Genomic DNA, 27,988 nt, shown 5'->3' with positions numbered 1-27,988 from the left:
TCCTTTTGGAATCAAGACCAACAGAGGAATTTTGCCAATCTTCATCTCATCCATAAAAATTGTGAAGGACTTTGGTATTTGCCAGAGGTTGATATTTACAAGAATGGCAGAGGTTGGGGATTAGGTCCATTGCATGGGCATGGGATCTTTGATGCCATGATGTAGTGAGTACAGGACCATATGATCCCCCTAAAGATGAGGCAGCTACTTCTGCCCAGTGGGGCTCCTTCCCATAGTTTACAATCTACCTCCAATTGGCAAATTTATCATGTTGCACCCCTTTATTTCCAGCCAAGACATTTGCCTGCTAAACAACTTCATCATTGTACCCTTGACTACTAAACTTGGGTGTGCCACCTTCCAGAAGTTAACCCTCCCACATACCAGATCTTAAGATGCAGGACATGAATTGAAGTTGGGAGGTGAAGCCAAGGATTCCTGGACCTTCTTGAAACCCTGAGGCTGCTGTTGTCCATTACTGGTTATGAATGGCCCGAAGGTCATTTGTCATGTAAGTTCCGCAAGAAGATGGTTGAGACGTTAGGAGTAACATCTATTAAGACTAAAAGATCCCAGCTACATAGGCTGATTCTTCACTAAGAAAGGCAATGAGACCATCCTTGAAGACTCAATCAGTTCAAGAGATAGATTCAGACTATTCCTAAAACTTCCTGGTTTCTTAAGTCTTAAAGACCAGGGCAGAGACTCCTCAGTTTTGATAGACTTCCCATTGCTCAAAAGGCACCACCACCTTTTGACAAGATGCCAACACAGCAAATGCAGAATCAAAGTCATGACTACTGGGTATTCTTTCTTCGTACTTAATTACTGAGTAAACGTCCTCTTGTTAAGTGCTAGATGGCTTATGAAGATCTCATTTCGATCTATCCTCAAGCCTAAATCAAGAGACTAGCCTGAGTCAGCCCTGGACCAGAATGAATGATAGCCAATAATTGAGCCCAGATTTACACACATATACTAAGCCTTCTCCCAAAATTATGTATTTTAAATTCTGCCCCCCCTCCCATTATAAGCCAGCTATATATGTTATGGTGGAAGTGGGTGGGGGCTGAAATGAAAAGATTTTGATTTTAGTTGGTATCCCACCACTTCTCAACTCTAGAATTCTCACTGCCCACCAGCCACTTTCCCACCCTGGAAAAACCTGAGCCCCTATTTGGATTGGTGACTTCTTCTCCAAGATCAGAAGGGCCCCAGCCATGTTTCACCTAACTTTCTGTTCTTCTCAACTCTCCTTCCCCACTTTCCAGCTCCTCTTTATGAGACGTCTTCCCCATTAGAGTAAGGATGGTCTTGTTTGCTTGGACTGGTATCCCCAGTGCTCAGCATAGTGCCTGGCACATAGTAAGATTAATAAAATGATTTATCTTACTTCCTGCATTACTTTGCATAAGATTTACCTTCTCTAGGCCTTAGTTTCCTCATCTGTAAAATGAGGCAGTTAGACCAGATGCCCTCCAAGTTCCCTTCCGATTCTAAACCTACTATACTTTATCTTTTATTCAGGATTACCTGCAGAGTTTTTTTTTTTCTCCTCACATGGTAGGCTTTCCCAGTGAAGAACAATAATTTCATACAACTTTTTATGACCCATAACAATTATGTAAAACAAGTTTCTTTCAGATATTTTCATATTTGTAAGTTGCTCAGCATGGGGTAGGAGTTCTGGAGGTGGAATCCAAGGACACAGAGCCGTGGCTCTTTATTTACCATCTGTATGGTCTTAAGCACATCACTTCCTTCTGTTTGAGAGCAGAATCTTTAGATTGTGGGATTTGAAGCTAGATAGGACCTTAAGAGTTAAGAGTTCACCCTCTTCATTTGATAGATGTGGAAACCACAGCCAGAGTATCGGACAATAGCTCTGCAGATCAGTGCTGTATGAGGCTGTGAGTGATGGTAACACAGCCTTGAGAAACAAAGCATCTTATGGACAACTGCCAATTATCTACCCATACAAAACGCCTATCTTCAGAGCCCAGCAGCCTCCCCTTTCTTTTCTGTGCATGTCATCTGCACTCCCTCAGGTTGTGCAACCACCCTGCATCTACTCTATCACTTTAGAGAAGAAGCAGATATAAGACTGTACAATTGCTTTATTTCAGATTTCAGGAGCATGTGAAAGGAGGGCCATCACTTCTTCTGAGGCTAAATTTTAGAGGTTCTCAATTGGCTGGTGGGGCCAATAAGGATACTTCTTCTTGTCCAGTCTGGTTTGAGGAAAGGCTTGGTTCAAATCCTCAATGGTCATCTGTTCAAAAGGAATTATACTCTGGATCTTTTCCATCTAGAAAAAGAGAAAACATAAGGAATAAACAGCACACCACAGTGAGCAAGAACAATCAAAGGCCAGTGAATTCTACCAGGCAAGAGGAATTACAGAAGGAAGATGGAAACAGGATCAGCAAGAAGAATGTGAATAACATTTACCTCTTTCTGAAGTTCTGCAATCCTAGCATTTGAAGCTTTCATGAAATCAGCACCAATTTTTGCCTTTAAGAGATTGGATAAATCATTGTTTTAAAAATCAAATTGTGTGCAATATTACCCTGAGCCATAGGTTTCCTAGCTTCCCTGTACCGGGCTTTTAGTGCTAAAGCAGACACAATTTATCTTTAATTAAGAATGATATTCTCACTATGCTTTTTGCAAGGAAAGTTTTTTGTAAAACTCAAAGTACTATAGAAATGTGAATTATTATTGTCCATAAAATGATTAGCCCAAGTGATTTTAATTATTCATTAGCTGGGTTGGATGGTAGTCTGGCCTTGAAACAGGAAAACACACCCAGAAATATCAAATAAAAATATAAGTAGACTTTTCAAATGTCTGGATTTTAAGACTCCAACACTATTGCAAACACAAGCAACCCAGAAGTCAGATATTTGGGTAGCATTTCAGCCACATTCTAAACTTGGGAGAATACAGAGGTCCATTCAGTTCTAACTAGGATTTGACTCAGGTCACTCCACTTCAGTCCAGATACTCAGATACTACACACTTACCAAGTTTAGGAAAATTTCACAAAACTGATTAACTTTAAGCACTTACATCTTCCTGTTCTTCAGCATCCACTAGGGCAGTGAATTTATCTTCTGGCACAGGAATCTTCAGCTCATTGAACTGAAAACACAAGGACAGAGTGACAACCAGTACAACTGGTAACCCAGAAAAGGGCTCACAGCAGCTACTCCATACGGATGTTTCTCCAAAAAACCCACCATCTCTGAGGTTGAAAGACTTGGGTTCAAATCACATGTCTGACCTTGGGCAAGTCAGTTAAACTGTACCTCAGTTTCCAATCTGTAAAATGAGGGTTAAAGTCTCTTGTAGCTCTATATCTATGATCACAAAAAACTGCATCTCTATATTTAAAAAAAATTAAACAATGGAGAGTGACTAATAAAAAGGAAATTACAAGATAGAATCTCAAAGGTAAAATAAAGGCACATACAGAATGGAAGAAAACCAAAAAGTCATATATTAGAGAATACTGGTACCTATATGTTATCTAGTCCAACTTGCCACCCCATGCAGAATCTAACTCTGTAACACCTCTGATGGTTAAACAGTCTACGCTTGACCTACAATGAAGAGGAACTCATGAGCTACACTGAAGCAACCCACTCCATTTTTAGACAGTTTTAATTCTTAGAAAATAAATTTTTATATAAAGACAAAGTCTTCTCCTTGTAATTCCTACCTCCCAGTTCTGCTACCTGCAAATACAAAGACAAATCTAATCATTTTATAATGTGAAGGCAGCCCTTCAAATACTTGAAGACAATTCAAACCTATCTCCTTCATTTGTTTCACATGAAAAGATGGCTCTTCTTATCGAGGCAAAACGCTATCCATGCACAAGTGACCCCCATTCTATCCCATCTTCTCCAGCAGACTGCCCTCTCTCTCACTAATCTTCAGTCTCTCCCTGTCTACTGGCTGCTTTCCTACTGCCTACAAATATGCTCAAGTCTCTTACATTCTCAGAAAAGTCCCTTGATCTATCTAGCTCTGCCGATTATCCCTTTCATGACTAACTCTAGAGAAGGCCATCTACAACCAGGACTTCTGCTTCCTTTTTTCTCTCTCAACTGTCTGCAGTCTGGTTTCTGATCTCAGGATTAAACTGAAGCAGCTCTCTTCAAAGCTACCAAAAATCTCCTAATTACCAATCTACTCATCCTTCTTAATCTCTTTATAGCCTTTGATACTGAGAAGACGGTCAATGACACTCTTCTAAGCTTTCAAGACACTGTGAAACTCTCACTTTCCCGATTCTCCTACCTGTCAAATCACTGATCAATCTCTTCATCTAGGGCCTGACTCCTAAAAGCAGATGTACTCCAAGGTTCTATCCTATGTTCTGCTTTCTCTTCTTCTACTTTACTTGGTCATCTCATCAGCTCCCATGGCTTCAATTATCACTTCTATGGAGATGATTATTTATTTATCCATCCCTAAACCCTTTCTTGACCTCCAGTCTCACATCAACTGTTGGACATCTTGAACTGGTTATCCTGTAGACATTTAAAACTCAATATGTTTAAAATCGAACTCATTTCCCCCCTAAACCCTCCCCTGTTCTAAATTTCTCTATTACTGCTGAGAACACCATCTCCCCAGTCACCCAGACTTGCAACCTAGGTATCATTCTCAACTCCTCACTGTCTCTAACTTCATATCCAATCTATTGCAAAGGCTTGTTGATTCTGCCTTTGCAACATATCTCCTACATGCCTCCTTCTCTCCTCTAACATTGCTACCATCATGAACACTGTTATTACTTCACACCTAGACTATTACAAAAGCCTTCTCATTGGTCTGCTTGCCTCAAGTTTCTTCCCACTCCAGACCATCCTCCCCTCAACTATCAAAATGACCTTCCTAAAGGGCAGGTTTAACCATGTCACCCTCCTACTCCATAAACTCCAGTGGCTCCCTATTAAATCTAGGAACAAATGAAAAATCATGTTTGGCTTTTAAATCCCTTCATAACCTGGCCTCCTCCTACCTTTCCAGTCTTCTTAAACCTTACTCCCCTCTCAAGTACTCTGCAATTCAGTGACAATGGCCTCTCTGCTGTTCCTCTAACTAGATATCCCAACTCCATGTATTCTGACCACCTCTCCCCCAAGCTTCCCTCCTCATCTGTTTTCTGGCTAACCTGACTTCCTTCAGGACTTGGCTAAAACGTTGCTTTCTACAACGAACCCGTCCTGGTCTCCCTTAATGGGAGTGCCCTCTTGCTAGGATTCTCTCCAATCCTAAATATATCTTGCTTGTACATAGTTATATTCACGCTATTTCTCTAATTAGAAGCTGAGCTTCTTGAGTTTTTGCCTTATTTTGTATCCCCAGCACTTTGAACAGTTTTGTTATCAGTTGTCCTGCTTCCCTGCTCACAAATTAATTTGAAAAAATGTCAATGAAGTTTTCAATGGTGGCCTCACCTTCTTTTCAAACTCATCCACAAGGCCAGGCTTGGCCACGTTTTCCTTGTAGTAAGCCCAGTTGATTACTTGTGGCTTCTCAGGCAGGGTAGCCAATCTGCCCAGATGGAAAAGCAAATTAGGACTGACATATGGCAACTAAAGAAAATGTACATATGTTATGTTTCCTGTTCCCTTCCATAAGTCAACCTAGAAATGCTGCACTATCTAGTCCTATAACAGAGACTACAGAACTATGAACACTTCAATTTTGATGATGCATCAACTCTAGTTTTCTTTCAGGAAGAAAGGGAAATGGAACTTTCATGTTATTCCATTACACTGTCTAGAGTCAGACTCCATTAAGCTCGATTCACTCCTACTTACCTGGTTGTAAGATATTCATTATGGGATTTCAAGGCATTAGCAATGGCTTTCTGGTTTTTAGGTATGATCTCCCCAAATGCTGCCCAATCAATAGCTTTCATAGCAAGCTTTCGTCCAGCCATCTTGGAACTGTGGAAAATAAAACAAAATGGGTCAGAAAAGAAACAAAGCCCATAATGATGTAATGAATATAAACTTCTTAGGATGGGGATTGTCTTTTTGTGTTTTTATTTCTAACTCTTTGCACAAAGCACATGGTAAATATTTAATAAACTCTTTAATGATTCTAAGTGGAAAGAGGGCAATGTACAGTCATTCAAATTTTTGAGAAACAATGTCTGGACCTATGTTATCTAATATGTACTCATTCAATATTTATCAATAATTTTAGTGTCGATCTATGATTCTATGAAGAAGGCTTATTCAACCACGGCAAGAGAGTAGAAGAAACATGGCAAGTAATCATTTCTGGAAACAGAACATGAGAAAAGTAAGATTAAACCAGATTAGGAAGAACTGAGGTCAAATAAAAGGAAAAGCCTCCCGAGGGAAAGGGTGACATGGTGACAAGTACAGGGGTTAAGAGTAGGTAGAGTAAGTTTCTCTTTAAAGAAAAAAAAAAAGGCCGACACTCCACCCTCCTCTGACTTTCATTTACTTGGATGGGTTCAAGGCAAGTCTGCTGGGATTGAGAGGTGTCTACACAATGACTTTTAGAAACTCTTGAAAGCATGAGGGTAGGAGAGGGAATGCGGAAAAGCACTTCTATTTTCAAATAACCTTAGCCCACAGGCATGTCACAACCTTAGAGCTACAAAATTAAAAAACTCTAGGTTGGAAAGAATATAGGATTTGGGGGCTGAACGGGCCTTTACACATTATCCGCTCTCACTCCCTCACTTTACAGATGAGGAAAATGAAGCCCAGAGAGAAGCAGGGACTCGCCCAAGGTCACACATCAAGTTAAGCCTAGCCGCTATCCCCAGATTTCTAGGCAGTGCCCTATCTCCTATGCTGTGCTGTGTAAGGTTTCACTGACCCCCGCCCCCGGCTCCTGGCTGACAGGTGGAGCCCGCGACTCCCGGGGAAGTGCACCGTCCTCCCCCGAGGCACACAGCAGAGACCCCGGCGCGCATAGTGGGGGGCAGGGACCGGTGTGTTATGGGGAAGGCCGAGAAGGGAGGCTGCAAGCGCCAAAGCGAGCAGATGCGAGGAGTTAAGAAGGCAAAGGTTCGACCCCAACTCACCTTCACCGACCCCGGCGGCGCACAGCTCTGGGCAGAGAGCAGCCGGAAAAGCGTCACCGGAAATCACCTTCCAGCCAATCCCTTTTCGGAAGAGGCGTGCCTTCCGTCCGCCGAGACCAATGGAATGGCGAGGGAGGGGCCAAACGCCCCGCCCCCAGAGGGAGTCGGGGGAGTTCCCGGCTCCGGATCGGCTCGGGGCGCTGGCGGCGTGGCCCCTTCCTTCTCCTGTGGTTGGGCCGGTCCGGCTCTCCCCGCCGCGGAATAGGAATGGGCCGGCCCGGGGATGCGCGGGCAGGAGGGGTCCAAGATGGCTGAACTGCAAGTGGACTCGACGGTGGGAGGGGGCGGCCTCGGGGGCGGCCTCGGGGACTGCCGCGGCCCGGCCAGCGCCAGCCCCCGCAGCCCCTCCGCCTCTGCCGCCGCCGCCACGGCTTCCTCCCGCGGCCACGGCCGCCCTGCCGCCGCCGCCACGGCCTCCGCGCTGTCGTCACCGCCGCAGCCGCCGTCGCAGCCGGGGCCGGGGCCGCCCGAGCGGGCGGGGGGCGCGGGGCGCTGGGTTCGGCTCAATGTGGGCGGCACGTACTTCGTGACCACCCGGCAGACATTGGGCCGGGAGCCCAAGTCTTTCCTGTGCCGCCTCTGCTGCCAGGAGGACCCGGAGCTGGACTCCGACAAGGTGAGCCCCCGCCGAGCCCCCGGCCCCTTCTTCCACGGTTCTCCCGTCATGCTCTTCTCTCCGCGGCTCCCCAGGCCCCCCAGCCACAGCACCGCAGGGTGCCCCCGGCTGCCCATCCCCAGCACCCCAGGATCATCCCCCTGCCCTGCCTACCCTTCCCAGGCCCCCCAGCCCCAGCACCCCAGGGTGCCCCCAGCTGCCCATCCCCAGCACCCCAGGATCATCCCCCCCTGCCCTGCCTACCCTTCCAAGGCCCCTCCACAGCACCCCGGGCTCCGCTCCCAGCCCTTCCCTGCCCTGACACCCCCCTTACTCCCTCTTCCCCGGTCAACCTCAACCCCTTTCGTTCCCCCTGCTCCTCCCCTGCACCCCAAGGAAGTGAGCCACTCCCCCTCCCCAGCGCTTCCCACTCCAGCACCCAAGGATCTTCCCCTGGCCCTTTCCTTCCCCCTCCCTTTTGCTAATGCCCCCAAGTCCCTTCCTTTTTAGCACTACTCCCTCTCCTATTAGTCTGTCTGTCAGTAAGCATTTATTAAGCGACTACTACTGTGAGCTAAACGTTGGTATACAAAGAAAGGCACACACACCCACCCAGCCCGTGTCTCAAGGAGCTCACAATCTAATGGAGGAGACAGCATGTAAACAACTGTGTACAAATAAGCTATATATAGATTGAGGATAAAGTGGAAATCAACAGCGAAGGCACCAGAATTATAAGAAAGGTTAGGGAAGGCTTCTTACAGAAGGTGAGATTTTAGCTGGGACTTGATAGACACCAGTAGGGAGAACATTCTGGGCATGGGGGACAGCCAGAGAAAATGCCTGCAGCTGTGAGTGTCTTGTTTATGGAACAATCAGGATGCCATTGTCCCTGGATCAAAGGCTATGTGGTGGGGAGTGAGGTGTGAGAAGACTGGAGAGGTAGGAGGGGGTAGGTCAGAAAGGGCTTTGAATGCCAAACAGCATCTTGCATTTGATCTTAGAGGCGATAGGAAGGCACTGGAGTTGGTGGGGTAGAGAGGTGAAATGATCAGACCTGAGCTATTAGTGGCCGAGTGGAGGATGAATTGGAGTGGAGAGACTTGGGGCCAGCATACCCACCAGCAGACATTTGCAGTAGTCCAAGTGTGAGGTGATAAGGGTCTGCATTTGGGTGGTGGCAGTTTGGAAGTAGGGAGGGGTTTTGGAGGAAAGATTAGCTCCTTCCCTGTGCCTCAAGCCGTCTTCTCTGCCCCTTCTCTTCTTCCCTTTCCTCCAGGTTCCCTCCTCAGTCCCTTCTCTTCCCTGCGTCCCTGGCTCCCTTTCCCAGCCTCTTCCCTCCCCCTCAAAGGTAGTGCCCACAACAGGAATGTATACATGCATCTACCCAGGATCCTGCTGCACCAGACACTCCCCATCTCATATCAACACAGGTACATTTGGCTCACTTCCAGGCACCCTTTTCTGGATGGGGAATCAAAACCTGGGTTAGAAATCTAGGCCTGAGGGTTAGCTAGATGGCACAGTGGATAGCACCGGCCCTGAAGTCAGGGGGACCTGAGTTCAAATCCGGCCTCAGACCAAACACTTGACGCTTACTAGCTGTGTGACCCTGGGCAAGTCACTTAACCCCAATTGCCTAAAAAAAAAAAAAAGAAAGAAATCTAGGCCTGTTACTTGCTACCTTTGTTGCTTTGAGGAAAGGCAGAACATCTCTGGGTCCAATGTTCTTATTAGTAAAATGAGGGGGATTAGAGTAAATGATTACTAAAGGACTTTCAAGTTTTAAATGCTATGATCCTGAGTCCCCACATTCTAGGACAGCCCCTGCTTGTAATCTGCTCTACTTCTTTGATGTATAAAGAGTATAGCCTACTTCCTTTAAAAAAAAAAAAAAAAAAGAGGCTCATACTAAATTGTTTCTTCCTCTCATTCCTTTCAGGAAATTTTTCTCCTCAGTGCACTGCTGCCATTCCATCCCTCAGCACTTGGAAACTAGTTCTTTTTTTGCTCTTCCCTGGATCCCCTTCTCTCAAGTGGAGTTTACTTCTCTCCATCCCCTCATATTTATTCCTCTGCCATTCTTGCCCTCCTCTAATCAATCTCTCTTTTTACCATTTCCTTCCTAGCTGCCTACAAACCTGCCCATGTCTTCTACTACCTCTTTCTATGTTAAACTCCTTTAAAAAGCTGGCTACACTCTTCATCTAAACTTCTCTCCTCTCCCTCTTTTAAACCTTCTGCAAGATGACTTCTTTTTATTTATTTATTTATTTTTTTAAGGCAGTTGGGGTTAAGTGACTTGCCCAGGGTCACATAGCTAGTAAATGTTATGTGTCTGAGGCCGAATTTGAACTCAGGTCCTCCTGACTTGAGGACCAGTGCTCTATCCACTACGCCACCTAGCTGCCCCTGCAAGATGACTTCTGACCTCATCATTCAACTGCTCCCTTCAAAGTTATATCTCTTTCTTAACTATCAAATCCAGTGGCTTTTTCAGTCCTCAGACTTGAACTCTGCAGCATTTGACGATGTTGACCACTTTCTCCCCCCCGTGTATTCTTCTGGGGTTTGTTCTGCTCTCTTTGTTCTTCTCCAACTTAACTAGCTACATCTCAGTCTCCTTTGCTCCCTCTTCCTCCATGTCATCCCACGAAGTGTTTCAGAGCCCTGTCCAAGGCCATCTTTTCTTTTTTTTTGCTCTCTCACATAGTAATCTCGTTAGTTCTTATGAGTTCAATTCTCTCCATGCAGATGCTTCCCAGATATATATGCATATGTATATGTGTTTATGTATGTATGAATACACACATACATACATATCTTCAGTGTCATATCACCAACTTGCCTATTGAACATTTCACACCGGGTATCTTATAGGCATCTTAACCTCAGTGTGTCCAAAACAGAATTCCCTATTTCACTTCTTCCTTGTACTCTTGGTAATAACTTTTAATTAGTCTTCCTGTCTCAAGTTTCTCCTCCACTCAAAGAGTCAGAAGATCATAGAATCTTAGATTTAGAGCTGGGAGGGGACTTGAAGGCCCTCAAGTCCAATGCCTTCATTTTACAGAGGAGGAAACTGAGTCAAAAGGTTAAGTGACTTACCCAAGGTCGCCATAGCTGGCAAGTGTCAGAGGCATAGTTTGAACTCAGATCTTTTTTGACTTCAAGTCCAACACTCTGCCCATTGTACCTCTTCTAGCTGCCTCTTCTCCAGTTCATCTTCTATATAGCTGTTAAAATAGTCTTCCTCAAGTATAGGTCTTACCATGTTACTCCCTTCATCATTACATTCCAATGTCTCACTGTTTCCTCTAGGATCAATATAAATTTCTCTGTTTTACATTTAAAGCTCTTTACCTCCTAGCCTCTAGTCTTCATTACTCCTCTCCATGAACTTTTCAGTCTAGCCATGTTGGCATAGTTAATTGTTCTTTACACATGATGGATCATTTGTCTCTGAGCCTTAGCACTGGCTGTCTCCTGTGCCTGGAATGCTATCCCCCCCCCCATATCCCTGCCTTTTAAAATCCCTTGTTTCCTTCAGAACTCAGCTCAAGCAATACCTTCATGAAGCCATAAAACTTGACTTTCCTCCCTCTCCTGCCAGTTTACATTGAATTTATTTTGCATGAGTTCTCTCCCTTGGAAGGATGTGAGCTCCTTAAGGACAAACTGTTTCATTTTTGTCTTTCTATCTCTAGTGCCTAATGTGGTGCCAGGCACATAGTAGTTGTTTAATATGTGTTAATATTAATAATGCTCGTCAGTTAATTGATTGTCCTCTCCCTGTTACCCACCTAGTAAGCTTAGACCTGAAATTGGAAAGACTTAACAAACAAGACTTCAGATGGTGCTTTTCTTGGAATCTCAGATCCAATCATGGTGTCAGGGAAAGCGATCTATGTCTGTATCAGAATCACGAATGTACCGCTAGATGGGGCCTGAAAGAAATCTAGTTTAATCCCTTCATTTTACAGAAGAGGAAATTGAGACTTAGTGAGTAGAAGTGAATGTTGAAGTTTATACAGCAAGGTAGTAGTAAAGTTAAAATTAGTACCTACATCTTATGAGTCCTAATAAAATAATTTTCACTACACCTAAATATAGATGTAGTCCTTCCATACAGGCTAGGTTGGTGTATTAAGACTAGTAAAAGGAAAGATTATTAATAGAGGAGTGCACCATCCTTCCCTAAGTTATGCAGAAGTCTAGATACTCACTCTGGGGCTTAGTGGCCAGGGGATATATGAGGAAGGGAAAGTGCAAGCAGGATTGGGATCTCTGGCTGGGAGAATCGACTTCAGGCACTAAACTGGTTGGGGATGAAGGGGAAACCATATATATACACTTCCCTGACTCCAATTCACTTTCACCAACTGGGTGAAGGGATGAGTGTAAACCAAAGTGCTCCAAGGAATATTAATTTCATTGAAAGAAAGTTATTTCCCAACTGATTATAAAGTGGAAATAGGATAAGGATGTGGAATCACAAAATATTGATATTCATCTCTGTAATTTTGAAATGTACTTTAGTTTCTTTTATTGTTTCATTTCCTTATTTGAGAGTTGTCTTTCCAGCTAGATTGTAAGTGTAACAGACTGCTATGTTTTAACTCCTTGGTACACCCTCTAACACTTAGCATGATACCTTGCTGGAATTAGGCACTCAATGGATAATGGCTTTGATTTTATTTCCCTACGTGAATGATAACACCTAATACATCTCAAATGAAATACTGGGAGGATGGTGCTGCCCTCTACAGTAATAAGCAAGATTGGAGGGAGAAAGGATTTAGGGGGAAAGATAATGAATTCAGTTTTGGACATATTGAGGCTACCATTTAGTTCCGCCCTCTCATTTTATAAAGAAGAAGAGAGAAGGAAATACTGCCTATTCTATTTTTAAGGTATTTGGGGAAGATTCAAATACATTTCTTTGTTAAGCAGTTCTTTTTATCCAACCCAAATTTCCCTCATTGCAATGTAAGCCAATTTTTTGTTCTTTTTTACATGAAGTAGAGTAGGCTTGGGATGTCTCTGAGCCAAAGCCTTTATTCTCCCAACCTTCCTCTGGGCACATGGCTGGATTGTATGAGATTAGTATTGGCATGCAAACATCTACTAGTATTGGCCTTGAGCTTCAAAGATCTTCAAAACCCAGGCACAGGTTTTCTTAGAATCAAGAAGTTGACTCAGAAACATTGAAAAAAGTTAAAGGTGTCCATCCAAAGACAGACCTTATGGTATAAGACTTTCTTCCTATGCTTTCTCCTAACACATCTTTTAGAAGAATCTTATTAGTCAGACTTTTTTACCCAGCATGTAAGCATATAAATGATATGTGTGTGATTTCAAACTTTTATCACATCCTAATTGAAAAGCTAGCACACTATAGGATGTGCGTACACTAAGACAGACCCTTATTTTCAAATACCATAATCCCTAGCAAATAGTCTGTCCTTGGCAAACCTTTGTAATTGCCAAAGACTTAGGAGTTAAGAGATCTATTGTCTAGTCCTGGTTATGCTATGTGATTTTTTTAGTATCCTCACTACTACGGACATCAACTTTTCCTCATTAAATAAGATGATGCCATCCAGCTTTAGCATTTAGTGACCTGGAATCTTACTGGAAATTTTCTAACTGGTGAGATGGATTGGCTTTGTGTGTTGGCAGGAAGTTGAAGTCTTGCCTTAGCTCACTTTAAAAGCTCTTCTTGAAATACAATTCTTATATTTAACTGACAGGATGAGACAGGAGCCTATCTGATTGACAGAGATCCAACATACTTTGGTCCTATCCTAAACTACCTCCGACACGGGAAGCTCATCATTAATAAGGAATTGGCAGAAGAAGGTAAGAAACTACTGCTAGACAGGTAAGAACAGGTGTTTTTCAGTTTGAGCATTGTTATAATAGCTAACATTTACATGGCACTTTAGGTTTGCAAAGTGCTTTATTTTTTATATTATCTCACTTGATCATCTTTAAATACCCTATGAGTTATAGGTTGACTCAACCTGTGTAGTTCCCACTAATACGTTTTGGTTGAGATGTTCACTAAGTTCATTAAGCAGGAAGTTGCTATTTGTCAGGTCTTATTTTGGAGACTGCTTCTGTGTTCAATCTTTCTCTTTAGTGGGAAAGAAAATACTTAATTCATGTTTGCATAGGGGTTCAAAAGATTTCCCTCCATAACAGTGATTTTTATTAGGCCTTTCTAAGTATGATCATGTCCAAGAAAGAATTCATTTGATGGCAGTAAGCATGAAAACTCACACTAAGTGATATTTTCAATTTTTATTTTAATTTGCCAGTAAGTGTGCATTTAAAAAAATAAAATCCTCGACTAATTCCTTTAAGATTCTGTCTCCTATGAGAACCCTGCAAAGTTTCATGACCAATGTATTTTATTCTGAAAGTTCATTCCTGGTTGTTGTATAGTTTTAATTGTTAGAGAAGACAAGATTCTGTAGCTAATCACTTTTCTAAAACAATTGGCTCTCTTTCACTGAGGACATCTAGTAGAAGATTAGACACTGCCCTTCAGTCCAACAGAGTCCAGATTTTTGGGCATTGTTAGGGGATAGGATTCTTAAAAATGTAGCATGTAATAGATAGCCCTGACATACAGTGCTGTGCTGATTGATTCTAAGTTGTTCAGGCTCATGCTAAATATAAATATGTTTTTCTCAAACTGTTTTGATCTGGCAAAAAGGGAAAGCCTTTCTGTTGGTTGGATTTTTTTAATTTATGAAGTACAAACACTATGTTACATTAAGTCTAAATAGATGAAAGATCTTTTTTTTTCCCTTTTGGACAATATCACAGAATTAAAAATGATCTCTTTCTCCATCTGCTCCTGGCAGTACCAGGAAGTGTTTAGAATGAGAGTAAATAATAATAGCTAACACATAGCACTTTTTAAGTTTGCAAAGTATTTTATAAATATCTCATTTTGTCTTCAAAACAGCTGTGGGATGTAAGTGATATTATTATCTCCATTTTATAGATGAGGAAACTGAAGCAAACCAATTAAGTGATTTGCCCAGGGTCACACAACTAGTAAGTGTCTGAGGCTGGATTTGAACTCAGATCTTCCTGACCCCAGATCCAGTTCTCTTACTACTGGGCTACCTAGCTGCCTCTAGAAACCATGGGAACTTGACTCCATCTCCTACCTTGAAAGTGAGACACTACTTAATAATGAACCGTAGCTCCAGAACTGTAAGCTCTAGACCTCAAAGGCCATGTGGTCCAGTCCCCTCATTTTACAAATCTGAAGACTGATAATGACTGTCTACAGTGGCCCAGTATTTGGGTCATTTATTTCCTTTTTTGCACTCTATCCACTGCACCACCTAGCTGCCCTTGGGTCATTTACTTCTGTTTCCACTTAAGAAATATATTCCAAAGAAGGTGACTCAAAAAGAAAAAAAGAAGAAGAAAGTAAATCAAGCACAAATGTGACATATGTCTCCAGTGAGTAGGAAAGAAAGATTAGAATCTTAGAAAAACAAACAAAAGTTCATGAGCAAAGTTGAGTGAACAAAGCATTTTGTTTTGATTGCTTATTTTAGGTGTCTTGGAAGAAGCGGAATTTTACAACATTGCATCTCTTGTGCGACTGGTTAAGGAAAGGATACGGGACAATGAGAACATAACCTCACAAGTAATTTGTTTTAAACTTTTATGTGGAAAATGGCCCAAAGGACCATCTTAGCCATTTCTTAGTGTGGAATAAAAAGAGTGGTGTGAGAGTGAAAACAGCTCAGCTTATAGTCAGTTAGTCTTTGTGGAAGCATATTCCTAAATCCTCAGAGACACTTCAGGCATGGCCAAACACACACAATTCTGAAATTAGCTACTCAAAATGAGGAAGTTAAGGGAAAAAAAACAGCATAGTTTAGAAAAGAAAGCCATCCAGAAAAACACTCACCTGAAGGAAAGAGGAATAATCACAATTAGTAAGGTTGTAGTAGTACAGACCCCATCGGGTGTATGTGTGTAGGGGGAGGGTATTTTCCAAATGGCACCTTCATAGCTGCTGCCATAGCCTTTCAAATTTTTTTGTCTTGTGTGTTATTGCGGTCATCCTGTAAATTGTTCTCCTCGTTCTGTGTGTTTTATGTGTATCTTTCTGGTTATCTCTTAATTTGCCACATTCTCTTGTGGTACAGTAATATTTCACTGGTCACATACCACAATTTGGTTAAAGGTTCTTCAATTGTTAGGTACTCACTTTGTCTCCAAATCAAGCAAAGTAATTGCATTCTTCAAAGTTAAACATTGACCTTCAATACATTTAATTATATTCTCTTTACTGCCTGAGATCAGGGTATAAGATAGAAGGAGAAGGGGACAGCAGAGGATGAGATGGATAGAAAGTGTCATGGAGACACCGAACATGAGCTTGGCTAGAATTTGGGATAGAGGAGGACAGAAGGGCCTGCATGCTATGATCCACGTGGGCACAGAGTTGGACGTGACTAAACCACAACAACAAATATGCAAATACTTTGACCCCAGACTGATTTGTCTTGGGGCAGAGCCTCCACATATGATTAAAATGGACGTTTTCCTTCTCAATGCCTCCAGCAGTTTGCTGTATTGGAGGAATTTATATGGGAAAGTCTTGCTATTGGTTTTTCTTGCCAGGCAACTTAAAGGCTGCCTCCTTCCTAATCAGAAATGAATCAGATAGCCCATATACCAGATGTTTTCCTGTTACGTGACAATCCTTTACTATTTGTGAGATGTAAATATGTATGCGTAAAATATCAAGATTTTTCTTAAACTGAGAAGTATTTTGGTGACAGTATTTCAGTATAATTGATTTCCTTTGTAATCCTATGTATTTTATTTTATGCATGTAAAAAATATTCTGAGAAAGCTTTACCAGACTCCTGCCCTAGGAGTCTGTGACATTCAGAGAAAAGCTGAGAACCCTTGCAATCTCTTACACGCCCCATCCCTTCCAGTAATGCTTTCTCACATTCCAAAAGAGCTCTCAAATGGACTCTGATGTTGCAGTCAAGTTCCTTGGAGGTTTTCCAACCACAGTAGCTTAACATTTCCCCGTTAGCTCATTCTGAGGAGCATCATATCTTTTCTGATGAGATCAGGGAAATGAATTGTTTCTCCACATTTTAAAGGATTTTTAGACGTGGAGTTAGTGTAATCTAAGAGAAATAAATATGGTGATGTTTTTGAGTCCCTAATGTGCCACTCAGAAATCTGTTTTTATTTATTATAGGGCCCTGTGAAACATGTATACAGAGTTCTGCAGTGCCAAGAGGAAGAACTTACACAGATGGTCTCTACCATGTCTGATGGTTGGAAATTTGAACAGGTAATTGTTCAGAATCTTAAATTCTATGTGATGTGTCTGTCTAGATGCTCAAACCTCTTCCTATACTTTCTCAGTTCTCCTTTTCACATCCTGGTGACATTATTAGGTCTCGGTGGTGTCCTTTTGCACAAAAGGAGAAAGTGGGGTCCTGAGTCTTTGAAAGATTTGCTGAATCAGTCCGCGAGCACTTATTAAGTGCCTGTTATGTGCCAAGCACTATGCTCAGTGCTAGAGAAATAGTAAAAAACCAAACAGTCCTTGTCCTTAAGGACCTCATGGTCTAGTGATGGAGACAGATAAGTATGTATATATGTATATATGTATAAATGACATAAATCAAATACTAGAAAACCTTGGGGGGAAGGCATCAGCAGTTGGAGTGGATGGGGTGGGAAAGATGGGGTAGAGAGGCAGGAAAGGCTTCCTTCAGTAGGTGGCCATTGAGCTACTGAAGAAAACCAAGGATCCTAGAAGGCAGAAATTTGGAAAGAAAGCACAGACAAAGCCAGTACAAAGGTAGAGAGATGGGAAGTGAAGCTTTGTGTGTGAGGAATAGGAGATAGGCCTGTATGGCTGGACCATAGAGGATGTGAAGGGGAGTGATGTGAAAGAAGACTGGAAAGATAGGAAGAGGCTGGGTTGTGAAGAGTTTTAAATGCCAAACAGAGAAGTTTATGTAGAGATGTAGAGAGTTGTGGTCAGACTTACAGTTAGGGAAATCACTTTAGCAGCTTTGTAGAAGATGAAGCAGAGGGGCAAGAGGCTTGAGGCAGGGAAACCAAATAGGAGGCTACTGCAATAGTCTAGGCAAGAGGTAATGGGGACCTGAACTAGAGTGGTGACTATGAATAGAAAGAAATTTGTGTACCCAAAGATGTTGTGGAGAAAGAAATTATAAAGAAGAAAACTTGGGCTTCCTAATTCCTCTCTTTGTTTAGTGAATGTGTTAAGAGGCCCTCTATAACTTTAAACCCTTGTTTCTTTTTTCCTCTCAAAGTTTCCTTCTATCCCTAGGGGAAAAAAATAGAAAAACAAACTTTATTTACCAAACTATTCTCATATAGATAGTGGAATTGTTTTTCTTTCCAGTGATCCTAAGTACTAAACATGTGTAACTAGTGCCTTACTCAGTAAAACACATTAAATGGGTACAATATGAAAGAGTTGAAATTCATTGAGAAATAAATCTTGACCATCTCTTGTTCAGTTAATAATCAATCAATCCACAAGCATTTATCAAATGCCTTGTTATGGGCCAGCCACTGATGCAATGAGGATATAAAAACAAATGGGAAATTGTCCCTGTCTTCAAATAGTTTAACATTCTGTGAGGAAAGACCTTATGTACAGAGATGTTTACACATGGAGCTTTTGCTAAGTAAGGGTTATAGGGCTCATTGTGCATGATTTCTGTGGCTCTGTAGAGGCCATTCATTGCCAAAGCTTTGGAGTTTGTTCGGCCAGAACCTTACTGTTTTTTTCCTTAAGGTGGCAGAATTGTCCAACTTTACCAGCCTCTCCCAGAACAAAAAACTAACTCGGAATGAAGTGAACAGAGTGAAAGAATTTTTTGTGCATCATACTTGTTTCAAGTACAGCTTATTAGACAGGACTGTTTAATTACCAAAATGTCCATTTTTCTTCCAAAACAAAATTTTTCTTAGTTGAGCTAACTGTACCATTGGATTAAATTAATTCAGTGATCCTTCTCTTCACTTCAGAATCATTACACTTAACTTTTCCTTCCATAATCAATTCTGTTTTGGAACATGCCAACTTGTTAATTTTCTGTAAAAAAAAATTTGTTGAGCACCTATTATGTATAAGACAGTGCAAGGCACTGAGGGAGATACAAATACTCTTAAAATAAAGTCTTACTCTCAGGGAGCTTGTAATTAAATAATTGGACGTGGTGGGTTCTAGGAAAGGGTGCCAGATATATTCAACAAGCATTTATTATTGCATCTGCTGGTTTGGCTAAAGTAAAGATTGTGTGAGGAGGCATAATGTGAAATGTTTAGAAAGATAGACTGAAACCATATGTAAAGGTCATTAAATGTCAAAGTTGAGGAGTTTTTATTTAACCTAGAGGGAGTAGGAAGCCATGAAATATTCTCAAGCGGGATAGTGATATGGTCAGACCTGTGTTTTAAGAATATTAAGTTGAGGGGCAGCTAGGTGGCGCAGTGGATAGAGCACCGGCCCTGGAGTCAGGAGGACCTGAGTTCAAATGTGGCCTCAGACCAGACACTTGACACTTAACTTGCTGTGTGACCCTGGGCAAGTCACTTAACCCCAATTGCCCCAAAAAAAAAGTAAATAGATAAAGTTGTTTAATGAAGGAAGAGATTGGAAAAAGGAGCCAATTACACTATTGCAAAAGTCCAGGCAAGAGTTGATAACAGCCTGAACCAGGGCAGTAACTGTGTGGAGATAGATGCAAGAGATGTTGTGGAGTTTAAATTGTCAAGATTTAGCAACTGACTGATTGTGGGAGGTGATAGCAAGTGAAGAATCAAGAATGATTCCAAGGTCATGAACCTCAATCTGACAAATGGTAGTACTCCAACAAAAATAAAAAAGTTTAGAGGAAGGTCAGGTTTAGGGGTGAAGATAGTGAATTCCATTACAGTCATGTTGAATTTAAGATACTATTGAATACCAAGATGGAATTGTCCAGCAGGGAGTAGATGATATGGAGCTGGAGCTCAGGGGATACACTAGGGCTGAATATATAGATTTGGAATCCTCTGTGTAAAAATGATAAATGAACCTGTGACAGTCAATGAAGAGAGAGAAATAGGAAGCAAAAACTTCTATATGGATCTTTTTTCTTTAGTAAAAGATATTATAAAGAAAGAAAAATGCCTCTTCTAAACCCTCTGAAATCTGGTTTCCGACCTCATAATGCAATTAATAGTGTCCTCTCCAGAGTAACCAGACATACTGGCCTTTTATCAATTCTCATCCTTCTTGACCTTTCTTCAGTGTTTAATAGTATTGACCACCCACTCTTTGTGAAGACTCTCCTCTCAGGGTTTTTATAACACTGCCCTCTGTTAGTTCTCCTATCTGTCTGACCACTTCATGTTGTTCTTCATCTGAGTCACAACCACTAACCATAGGTGCTCCCCAAGACTCTGTCCTAAGCTATCTTCTCTTTTGCTTTATTACTTATTTGTCAATTTCATCAGTTCCCATGGATTCAGGTATCTATGTCAGTCATTCCCAGATCTGTTGATCCAGGCCTAGTCTCTGTATCATCAACTGCCCAGGCCTAATCTCTCTATTATCAACTACCTATTGAGCTTTTCAAATTGAGATGTCCTGGAGGTGGGTCTCAAACTCAAAAGTGTCCAAATCTATCACCCAGAACACCCTTTCCCTCCCTTCTTCCACACACCCCTATTTCTGTTGGGGGCACCACTGCTCTTCCCAGTGTCACCCAGGATCTCAACCTCTGAGGCCATCTTCAACTCCTCTTTTTCTCTCCGGTGTCCAGTCACTTGCCAAATCTTACTGTTCTTTTCTCCACAACACTTCTGCCCTTTCTCTCACAGTCACTACCCATCCCTTATGACCTAGACTGTTATAAATAGCCTTCTAACTAGACTTCCCCTCTCAATCAATAAATTCCAGTGACTTCTTAGCATTTGTAAGAACAAAAAGAAATTCCTCTTCACAACCTGGCCACTTCCTGTCTTTTCAGACTTTTTAACACATTACTTCCCTCCACAAACTTTATGGTCCAATTTTATTGACCTGCTTTCTGTTCTTCATACGTGATGCCCGTCTCCTTTTTCCTTGTCTTTGCCTCCATATCTGCAGTGTTCTCCTTCCTAGTCTCCTCCTTATAGAATCCCTGGCTTCCTTTGAGTGTTTGCTCCAGTGGCACCATCTTCCTAGACCTCCCAGCTGCTAATGCCTTCTGTAAGTCTGCCTTCCCTCTGTTCTCTGTATTTATCTTGTATTTATTGATTTATGTAAACATTATCTCCCTGTTAGAACTTAAACTCCTTGAGGGCAGAGACTGTTTTTGCTTTCTTTGTATCTCCCAGTACTTATTAGCACAGTGCTTGGCATAGAGTAAGCACTTAGGAAATGCTTGTTAAAAAAGAAAGAAGGAAAGAAAGAAATGCTTGTTGATTGATTGATGCTGAAACATTCTTCTAAAGAAAGAGATTACATGTTAAACTTATTATTTTATTCTGGGATGGAGAAGGCAAAATATCAGTGGTTCCTTTAGGTGATTTCCCCACATCAGTCCCAGGGGGGAAGCCAGCCAGCACTTGCTGTGGAACAAAGGTCTCCTGACGCCCAGTCTAGTGTGTGTGCCAAACAGCCATCCTTGTGTCTAGACTCAGCTTCTTCATACTGATTGTTTCTTGCTCAGAATAAAATGCTAAATCCAGTTCATTCCAAAAGTTGGAAGCACTTTAGTCTCTGGGTAGAAGATTTACTTGGTGCCTTACAGATCTCATCAATGTGGTAACTATTTCTCTGGTTCAGTTACCCTATCAGTTCTGCACATAGAAGTTTTGACTGAAGATGATATCTATTGTCATTAACAATTTCTCACAAAAAACATTCTATTTCATTCCTCATTGTTTGGTTTGGGATTGATAATGTGATTTTTAATTATTAGGATTGTATTTCTAGTGATTTTCGCCCTCCATTTTGTATTTGTTGGCTTCATTGAAGACTATTCTCTGACTAGTTAGAGTTTCTGTTATCAACAAAGGGACTTGGAACTTCAGGAGTTCTTTATCCTTTTAGAAGGAAAGCTATAATAGAATATTCTTGTTGAAAGTTTATGTTGGATTCTGCTGAGTAGGTACATCTATGAGGGTGTGTCAAAAGATAGAAAAACAAATCTTGACTCTGTATTCATTCTGCCCTTCCTTCTTTTCTCAGCTAATAAATATTGGATCTTCCTATAGCTATGGAAATGAGGATCAGACAGAATTCCTCTGTGTGGTCTCCAGGGAGCTAAATAACTCTACTAATGGTATTGTCATAGAGCCTAGTGAGAAGGCAAAGGTAAGAAACTTGGCCACTTCACTTCGGGGGAGGGAGATTGTTCCACCCTAAATCTATCGAGGTCTTTAGTCTTAAATGGCATTTATCACTTCTCCTATCTCTTGCCAAGGTTGGCTTTACGTTTTTACCTGCATTATGGTTCCTTGGGTTTTTTTAGACTAAACACTGGGCCTGCCTTTTTGCTTCAAAACTGTTGGAGGAGTGGAGATTCGTAATTAGGAATTGTGAACTTGACAAAGTGGAATGGGCTTTTGCAGTTTCTTGAAATAAGAGTCAATTAAAAACAAAGCCTCTCTACTGTTTAAATCAGGGGTGGGGAACCTGTAGCCTAGAGGACGAAGACTCCCCGCCTTTGGTTTAAATATTAGAAACTGACAGTTCTGACATATACTCATCGGAAAGCATCATACTCCTTTTGAGTACCTTTACTCTTTGAAATAGTTGGCATCACTGTTTCCTCCACAGGAAATGTCTTCATCTTTTTCACTTTTCTCCCTGCCCCCCCCCCCCAATTTTTTCCCCCTATATGAATATATTTATTATACTTGTAATGGTCTATTTAGCATGCCTTGAAGTTCAGAAACTGTCTCAGGAAAATTAGGTCAATTAAGGTATGTCGTTAGGCCACATATAGACTTATTGGAATCTTTATTATTTTGTGTAAACTGTGTTTTATATATGTGGCTCCCTGGCTGCCCAGAGTAAAGAATAGAAAAGGCTACCCTTCCTTTTGGTTTAGGGGTCATTGCACATGCTGGACATAAAACTGATATGGAGTTGGCACAAGACCATGTCACCTAGGTTTAGGGTCTCCTTGGATACTGACCAATCTCCATTATAGTAAGTGATTAGAACTAGTTAATAATGTTCTCATGGACATTTCTTCATTTAATGACGCTAAAAAAGGATGGTCAACAAAGTGGTGTGGGCTGCCTTGATCCTAATCTTTGGCTTTAAAAATGCTGGATTTTCTGGTTAGAAAATCTCTGTAATTTGTAATCCAGAGTTGAGCATCCTGAGGCCCAGAGGGTAGCTTTGTGGTTGATGAGACTTGAATATTTCTTCCTTTCTCTACTATCTCTATTAAATGATTGATTTTCGGTCGTGAGTATACCATATGGTATCTTTCCATGAACCTTGGAAGACCTAGTATCTTAGACTGATAAAAATATCTCTCTGTCCTAAAAATTTTTCCAAATCCATGGCATGAGTCTTCATGAGAGCCACTCTCAAAATTAAGGTTCCTAAGGTTATTATTGCTCCATCAACATACAGATCTTAGACCTCGCTTTGAGCTGTTGATAAACAACAGAATTTCAACAACAGCAGTTGGCAGGCTTGAGAACAGCTTGACCCTCACATTGTTAAAGAGGAGATTATACTCTGCCAAGTGAGACTAAGACTTCTGATGTACCCTCCCTCTATGTCCTAAGTAGCTAAACTGCTCTTCAGAAGCGGTCTAATAAGTAGCCATGCATCTCTCTCCTTACATCAATCAGCCTAGCAGTCTCCATTTTAATAATAAGCTGAAACCAAAATTCAAACCTGAATCTCTCACCTCATCCTCTTTCAGATTCTTCAGGAACGAGGCTCTCGGATGTGAACTAAGAATCTGGCTCCACTGAAGTCCTAGATGTCAGTAGGTCAATCCAGCAGAGCATCTCTCCAAAGTTCAGCCTTGCTCTTGTACAGTAACCATGCTGAGGCAAGGCAAAGCTGAACGTGGCTCACCAATGGAGAATCATTCTGGCCGAAACCAAAGGATTCCCCCCCTCACCGTAGGAAACTAAAAAAACAGATGAGACTCCTACCTAAAGAGTTCTTTTTCTTTTCTTAGCCAGGGCTATAAACAGATCTTTACAGTAAATGTGCCAGGTTCCTAGTTGGCACTTTTACTAGGATCTGGGGGAAGGGGACAACAAGGACTTATATAGCCAACCTGTACCCCATAGATGGCTGTATCAGGTGAAAAACAGGATTCCTACCTGGACTTGCCATGTGCTCACTCCAAGTTTTACTAAGTTGGAAATTTGCAGCTACTCAACATCATTCTGTCCTTCCTCTCCCCTCCATTTCTTCAAACAGGTACAGCAGATGCAAAGAAATCTAGCACAGATTGACAACAAAAAAACTTTTATTTTTAAAGGAAAGTTGATTTTTGACACTGAAACACTTCATCTTTGCTTTACATCTCAGTTTCCCAATTTTGCAATTGGGTTCTAAATAAATTTGAGGAGAGCCTTGTGTCTTTGTTGAATTGAGGCACTGGGATTAAAAGAAACTTGCTTACATCTCTTAAACTTGTCTCACATCATTTAAACTTGCCATCTTCCCACAGGAGCTATGAATGGACCCATCATTGGGTAAAAAGAAGACTATGGCTCCTTTTCCCTTGTGTCCCACAGGATCCCAAGCAATCCGGCCTGTCTGGTCGGGGTCACAAGTGCTTGCTAGCACTCAGTGCTGCCTTGTTCAGCTTTGCCTTGCTTGCCTGTGACAGCAAGGATGCTCCTAAGGCTCTGCTGTGTCCCCTGCACTTGCTGCAGAAGGTATGAGGCAGACTTTTGTTCTGTACTCTGTCTATCCAACAGGTAGGCTACTTAACCAGCAGATAAATGAGAGTTTCTATTTGAGTATTTCAGCTGCCTCTGCAGCCTCCCTCCACCCCCTGTTGGTCCTGTCTCCCTCTGCCAGCCTGTGAACTCCTGGCAGTAGCTGGCACAGAACTTGGGGGGAGGAGGGGGAGTTGCCAAAATTGTTGTGATGTTACCATGTATTGTTGCAAAGTATTGTTGACTTCTGTGACCGTCTTTTTGAGAATGCCTTGAATGAACGTGCAATATTTGTATATGCCTCTCTTGGATTTCCGATTTTAGCCAATAGGACTCACGGATACTTCAGTGATTCTGTACCATACTAGTGTATGTACTTATTGGATGGTAGTTTTGAGGTCTTGCACTTCTCCTGTGCCTCCCTTTGACACCTGTCACCCCTCTCCCTACAGTGTCATGTCTAATCCAAAACTACTTGTTTGGCTAGGATGGGGAATTATACTGAAGTCCTCCATTAGGCACTGAACAAAAGAACTGCATCTAGGACGTTTCTGGCATTTCCAGTTACTGTCTTTGAGTCTATAAGGGGCCAAATATTCCTTCCTTTATCCCTGATAACGTACAGTGTTGTGTTTTACTAAAGATATACACACAGTTCCCCTAGGAAGCATAAACTGGTATTAGGGTTCTGGCTGAGTTGAGGGGGTTTTTTGAGGAGCACTTTCACACCTCTGTGCCACTCAGCTATCATGTTCACTAGGTAGAAGTTCTTTCTGTGGGACCAGGGCAGGTCTGGACTGGCAATTTTTTGAAACTGTCCACTGCCAATTGTCTTTTGAACTTATGATGGATCAGTGCTTAGATGGACTGACCCTTTGTCAAATTACCTGGTCTGGTCCTCCCTTGTGTCCCTTTTCCTTTTGTATAATCTGGTAACTTGTATATCTTGATGAGCCTCAGCAATACTTGGGGTATGTATGTAGTTATATGCATATAAAACCAGTGTTGGTAACATAAAATTTCAGCCCTTACCCAGTACCTTTTCACAGCAAAGAAACATCATCTAAATCAGAAGACATGTAAGAGTGCCAAGAACAGCCCCACAAGACTTAACATCAATGCCATCGTCTCTTTCAGAGAAGTTCTTAGTCGAGAAAAGAACCACAGTGTGAAGGTAATAGGAAGGGCTGCTGTATTGAGGGAGATTTGGGGAGGTGTGAAAAAAGTACTACTCAGCTGTTCCCCACAGGCGGCAGGCATGTCACCAGAGGAAAGAGGCTTCATTTAGGGTCTTCTGCCTAAATTCTTTGTCTTTTTGTTTGGGGCTTCAAACCCCTGATTTGCCTCTTATGGAATCAGACCATTTGAGGCATGCCTGAGAAGCAGTGTCCTGTGATAAAGACAGTGGTTGTGGAATAATCCCCAACCCAGGACCCAGGCCTGGGTACCTAAAACACAAAATACAGGTTTCAAATGGGAAGAAGAGTGACTAGGGGATTGTGTGAGCGGCACCTTTTAGGTAAATAAACAAAAATTTGGTTTAATACCCTGTCAAATGCCTTTAGAATAGCCTGTGTTTCCCTTATAAGATTATCGGGAAATATCAAGCATCTACCATGTGTCTAGTGCTTGAGAAATGGACAAGTAATGTGGGCTGAGGTCTCTGCCTTCAAGCTCCTTACAGGCTAATTGGTATTTAGCAGGTTACTTCCACTGTAGCCCAATACCATTAAAAACTAAGTTTCCAACAGTTTTAGAAATTAGTCCAATACTCTTCCAGATTCTAGAATTAATGCAACAGATGATTCAATTGATTTGGTTTTTACAGTTCAAGCTACAGTGAAAATTTATCTTATAGAGGCCCTTTATGAACCAAGTTAATGTACTTGACAAAAGCTTTCTCCCACAAGGAGAGCTAGCCTTGTCCCTGAAGATTGACCTATCAACTTGGTCCACTTTCTCAAGTTATCCACAGTCTGGTCAGCTGTATTCAGCACAGCAGTGTTGAGAGGTGCACCCTGTCTGCCCTTTTTATTCCCCTCTTAGCAACTGAGTACTAATGAGATTGTCGGGTCAGTGCAATGAAAGGGCTGGCATCTCCATAAGGAGGTTTCCTGAGCCTAAGTGTGAAAGCAGTGTCGTTGTCACGTTTCCAAAGGCCTAATCTGTTTTCATGGCAGTGAAATGGGGAGGGGGGAGGCGTGGAAAGGCCCAGCCTCCTCTAAAGTGTCTTCGTTTCTGCACATTTGTAACTGATCTCAGGGGTGACATTGAGGTGCTGGGGAGGAGGAGCCAGAGATATCAAGAGAAAAAGGGGCAACACCCCAGCAGGGAGAGGACTCCCATGCCCTCCAGTGTCGCCTGCAATCCAGATGTGTGATACTGTATCTGTCACTTGTTGGTGCCCTTTGCTACTGTTAGTGTTTGAATAACATTTGAAATGCTGTGATTTTTTTTTTGTCAATAAAGACAGTTAAAACAAATTTATGAATCTTGCAGCTCCCGTGTAAGTGTGCTTTTTAATCCCTTCAAAGTGACTGCTATCTCATCAAAGCCATTGGTTCCCAACAGATTCCTAGATAACAAATTTCTTGGCACCATTCTCTGTCTGGTCTCTGTTAGGCATAGATGATGAGGTCATGTGGACTGAGCTGGAAAATAATAACTGAAAACTTGAAATCTGCCACGTCAGCCATCCCTTAACAGAGTGCTGAGAAACTGTTGAAACCCAGAAGGCAATAAACTGCATAAGGGGGCCTGAGCTGACAGGGCAAATCGCCTGAGCCACAGACTCACCTGGCACCTACTCAGTGCCTAACGCTGTGTGGGAGAGAGAAGCAGGAGGCCCTCATTTCACAAATGAAGAAATATTTAATCCTCATCCTTCTTGACCTCTGCAGTCCTTGACACGATTGCCCTCTCACCGTAGATATTCTCTCCTCTAGGTTTTCTTGGCACTTCTCCTGGTGCTGTCCCTCAGTTTCATCTGCTGGATCTTTGTCCAGGTTACACCCAGTAGCCGTGGGTGTCCCCCAAGGCCCTGTACAGAACTCCTCTCATTTTCCTCTGTACTCTTCATAATCTCATCAGACCTCCTTGGGCTTATTTCCTCCTAATTGGTCTTTTCTCCCTCTCTTCCTCATCCCAACACTTCTCCACTTTGCTGCCAAAATGATTTCCCTAAAATGCAGTTTGACCATGTCACTCACCCACCCAGACTCCATGAGTTTCCCTGTTAGCTCTAGGATCCCCTGGCTTTTAAAATTCTCTAGGGATTCTGCATTGACTGGCTACTT

At 42.1% G+C, this 27,988-nt stretch overlaps 2 protein-coding genes across 2 annotated transcripts; one reads left to right on the top strand and one right to left on the bottom strand.

The window, feature by feature from the left end:
- Positions 1-2,099: 2,099 nt before the first annotated feature.
- Positions 2,100-7,171, bottom strand: ATP5PD (ATP synthase peripheral stalk subunit d). Its single transcript, XM_027873110.1, has 6 exons — positions 7,088-7,171; positions 5,841-5,969; positions 5,475-5,571; positions 3,073-3,144; positions 2,452-2,514; positions 2,100-2,308 (listed from the first exon to the last, which is right to left on the bottom strand). The coding sequence occupies exons 2-6, from the start codon at positions 5,960-5,962 to the stop codon at positions 2,177-2,179; spliced, it is 486 nt and encodes a 161-aa protein (XP_027728911.1). The 5' UTR covers positions 5,963-5,969; positions 7,088-7,171; the 3' UTR covers positions 2,100-2,176.
- Positions 7,172-7,266: 95 nt separating this feature from the next.
- Positions 7,267-27,179, top strand: KCTD2 (potassium channel tetramerization domain containing 2). Its single transcript, XM_027873154.1, has 6 exons — positions 7,267-7,763; positions 13,496-13,604; positions 15,329-15,420; positions 17,005-17,100; positions 22,015-22,140; positions 23,714-27,179. The coding sequence occupies exons 1-6, from the start codon at positions 7,371-7,373 to the stop codon at positions 23,741-23,743; spliced, it is 846 nt and encodes a 281-aa protein (XP_027728955.1). The 5' UTR covers positions 7,267-7,370; the 3' UTR covers positions 23,744-27,179.
- Positions 27,180-27,988: the final 809 nt, after the last annotated feature.

Source organism: Vombatus ursinus, unplaced genomic scaffold (assembly GCF_900497805.2).
Source record: "Vombatus ursinus unplaced genomic scaffold, bare-nosed wombat genome assembly UNPS02014801.1, whole genome shotgun sequence".
In the NCBI taxonomy this organism is placed as follows: Eukaryota; Metazoa; Chordata; class Mammalia; order Diprotodontia; family Vombatidae; genus Vombatus; species Vombatus ursinus.
The sequence above is the reverse complement of the archived record's forward strand: the minus strand, read 5'-3'. Positions and strand labels throughout refer to the sequence as shown.

Excerpts from the sequence above, each read along its gene's own strand:
- ATP5PD (XM_027873110.1), bottom strand. The coding sequence starts at position 5,962 with ATGGCTGGACGAAAGCTTGCTATGAAAGCTATTGATTGGGCAGCATTT. Across the intron at positions 5,572-5,840 it reads AATGAATATCTTACAACCAG|ATTGGCTACCCTGCCTGAGA; the intron begins GTAAGTAGGAGT and ends CCATCTGGGCAG. Across the intron at positions 2,515-3,072 it reads ATGCTGAAGAACAGGAAGAT|GCAAAAATTGGTGCTGATTT; the intron begins GTAAGTGCTTAA and ends AATCTCTTAAAG.
- KCTD2 (XM_027873154.1), top strand. The coding sequence starts at position 7,371 with ATGCGCGGGCAGGAGGGGTCCAAGATGGCTGAACTGCAAGTGGACTCG. Across the intron at positions 7,764-13,495 it reads CGGAGCTGGACTCCGACAAG|GATGAGACAGGAGCCTATCT; the intron begins GTGAGCCCCCGC and ends TTTAACTGACAG. Across the intron at positions 17,101-22,014 it reads ATGGTTGGAAATTTGAACAG|CTAATAAATATTGGATCTTC; the intron begins GTAATTGTTCAG and ends TTCTTTTCTCAG.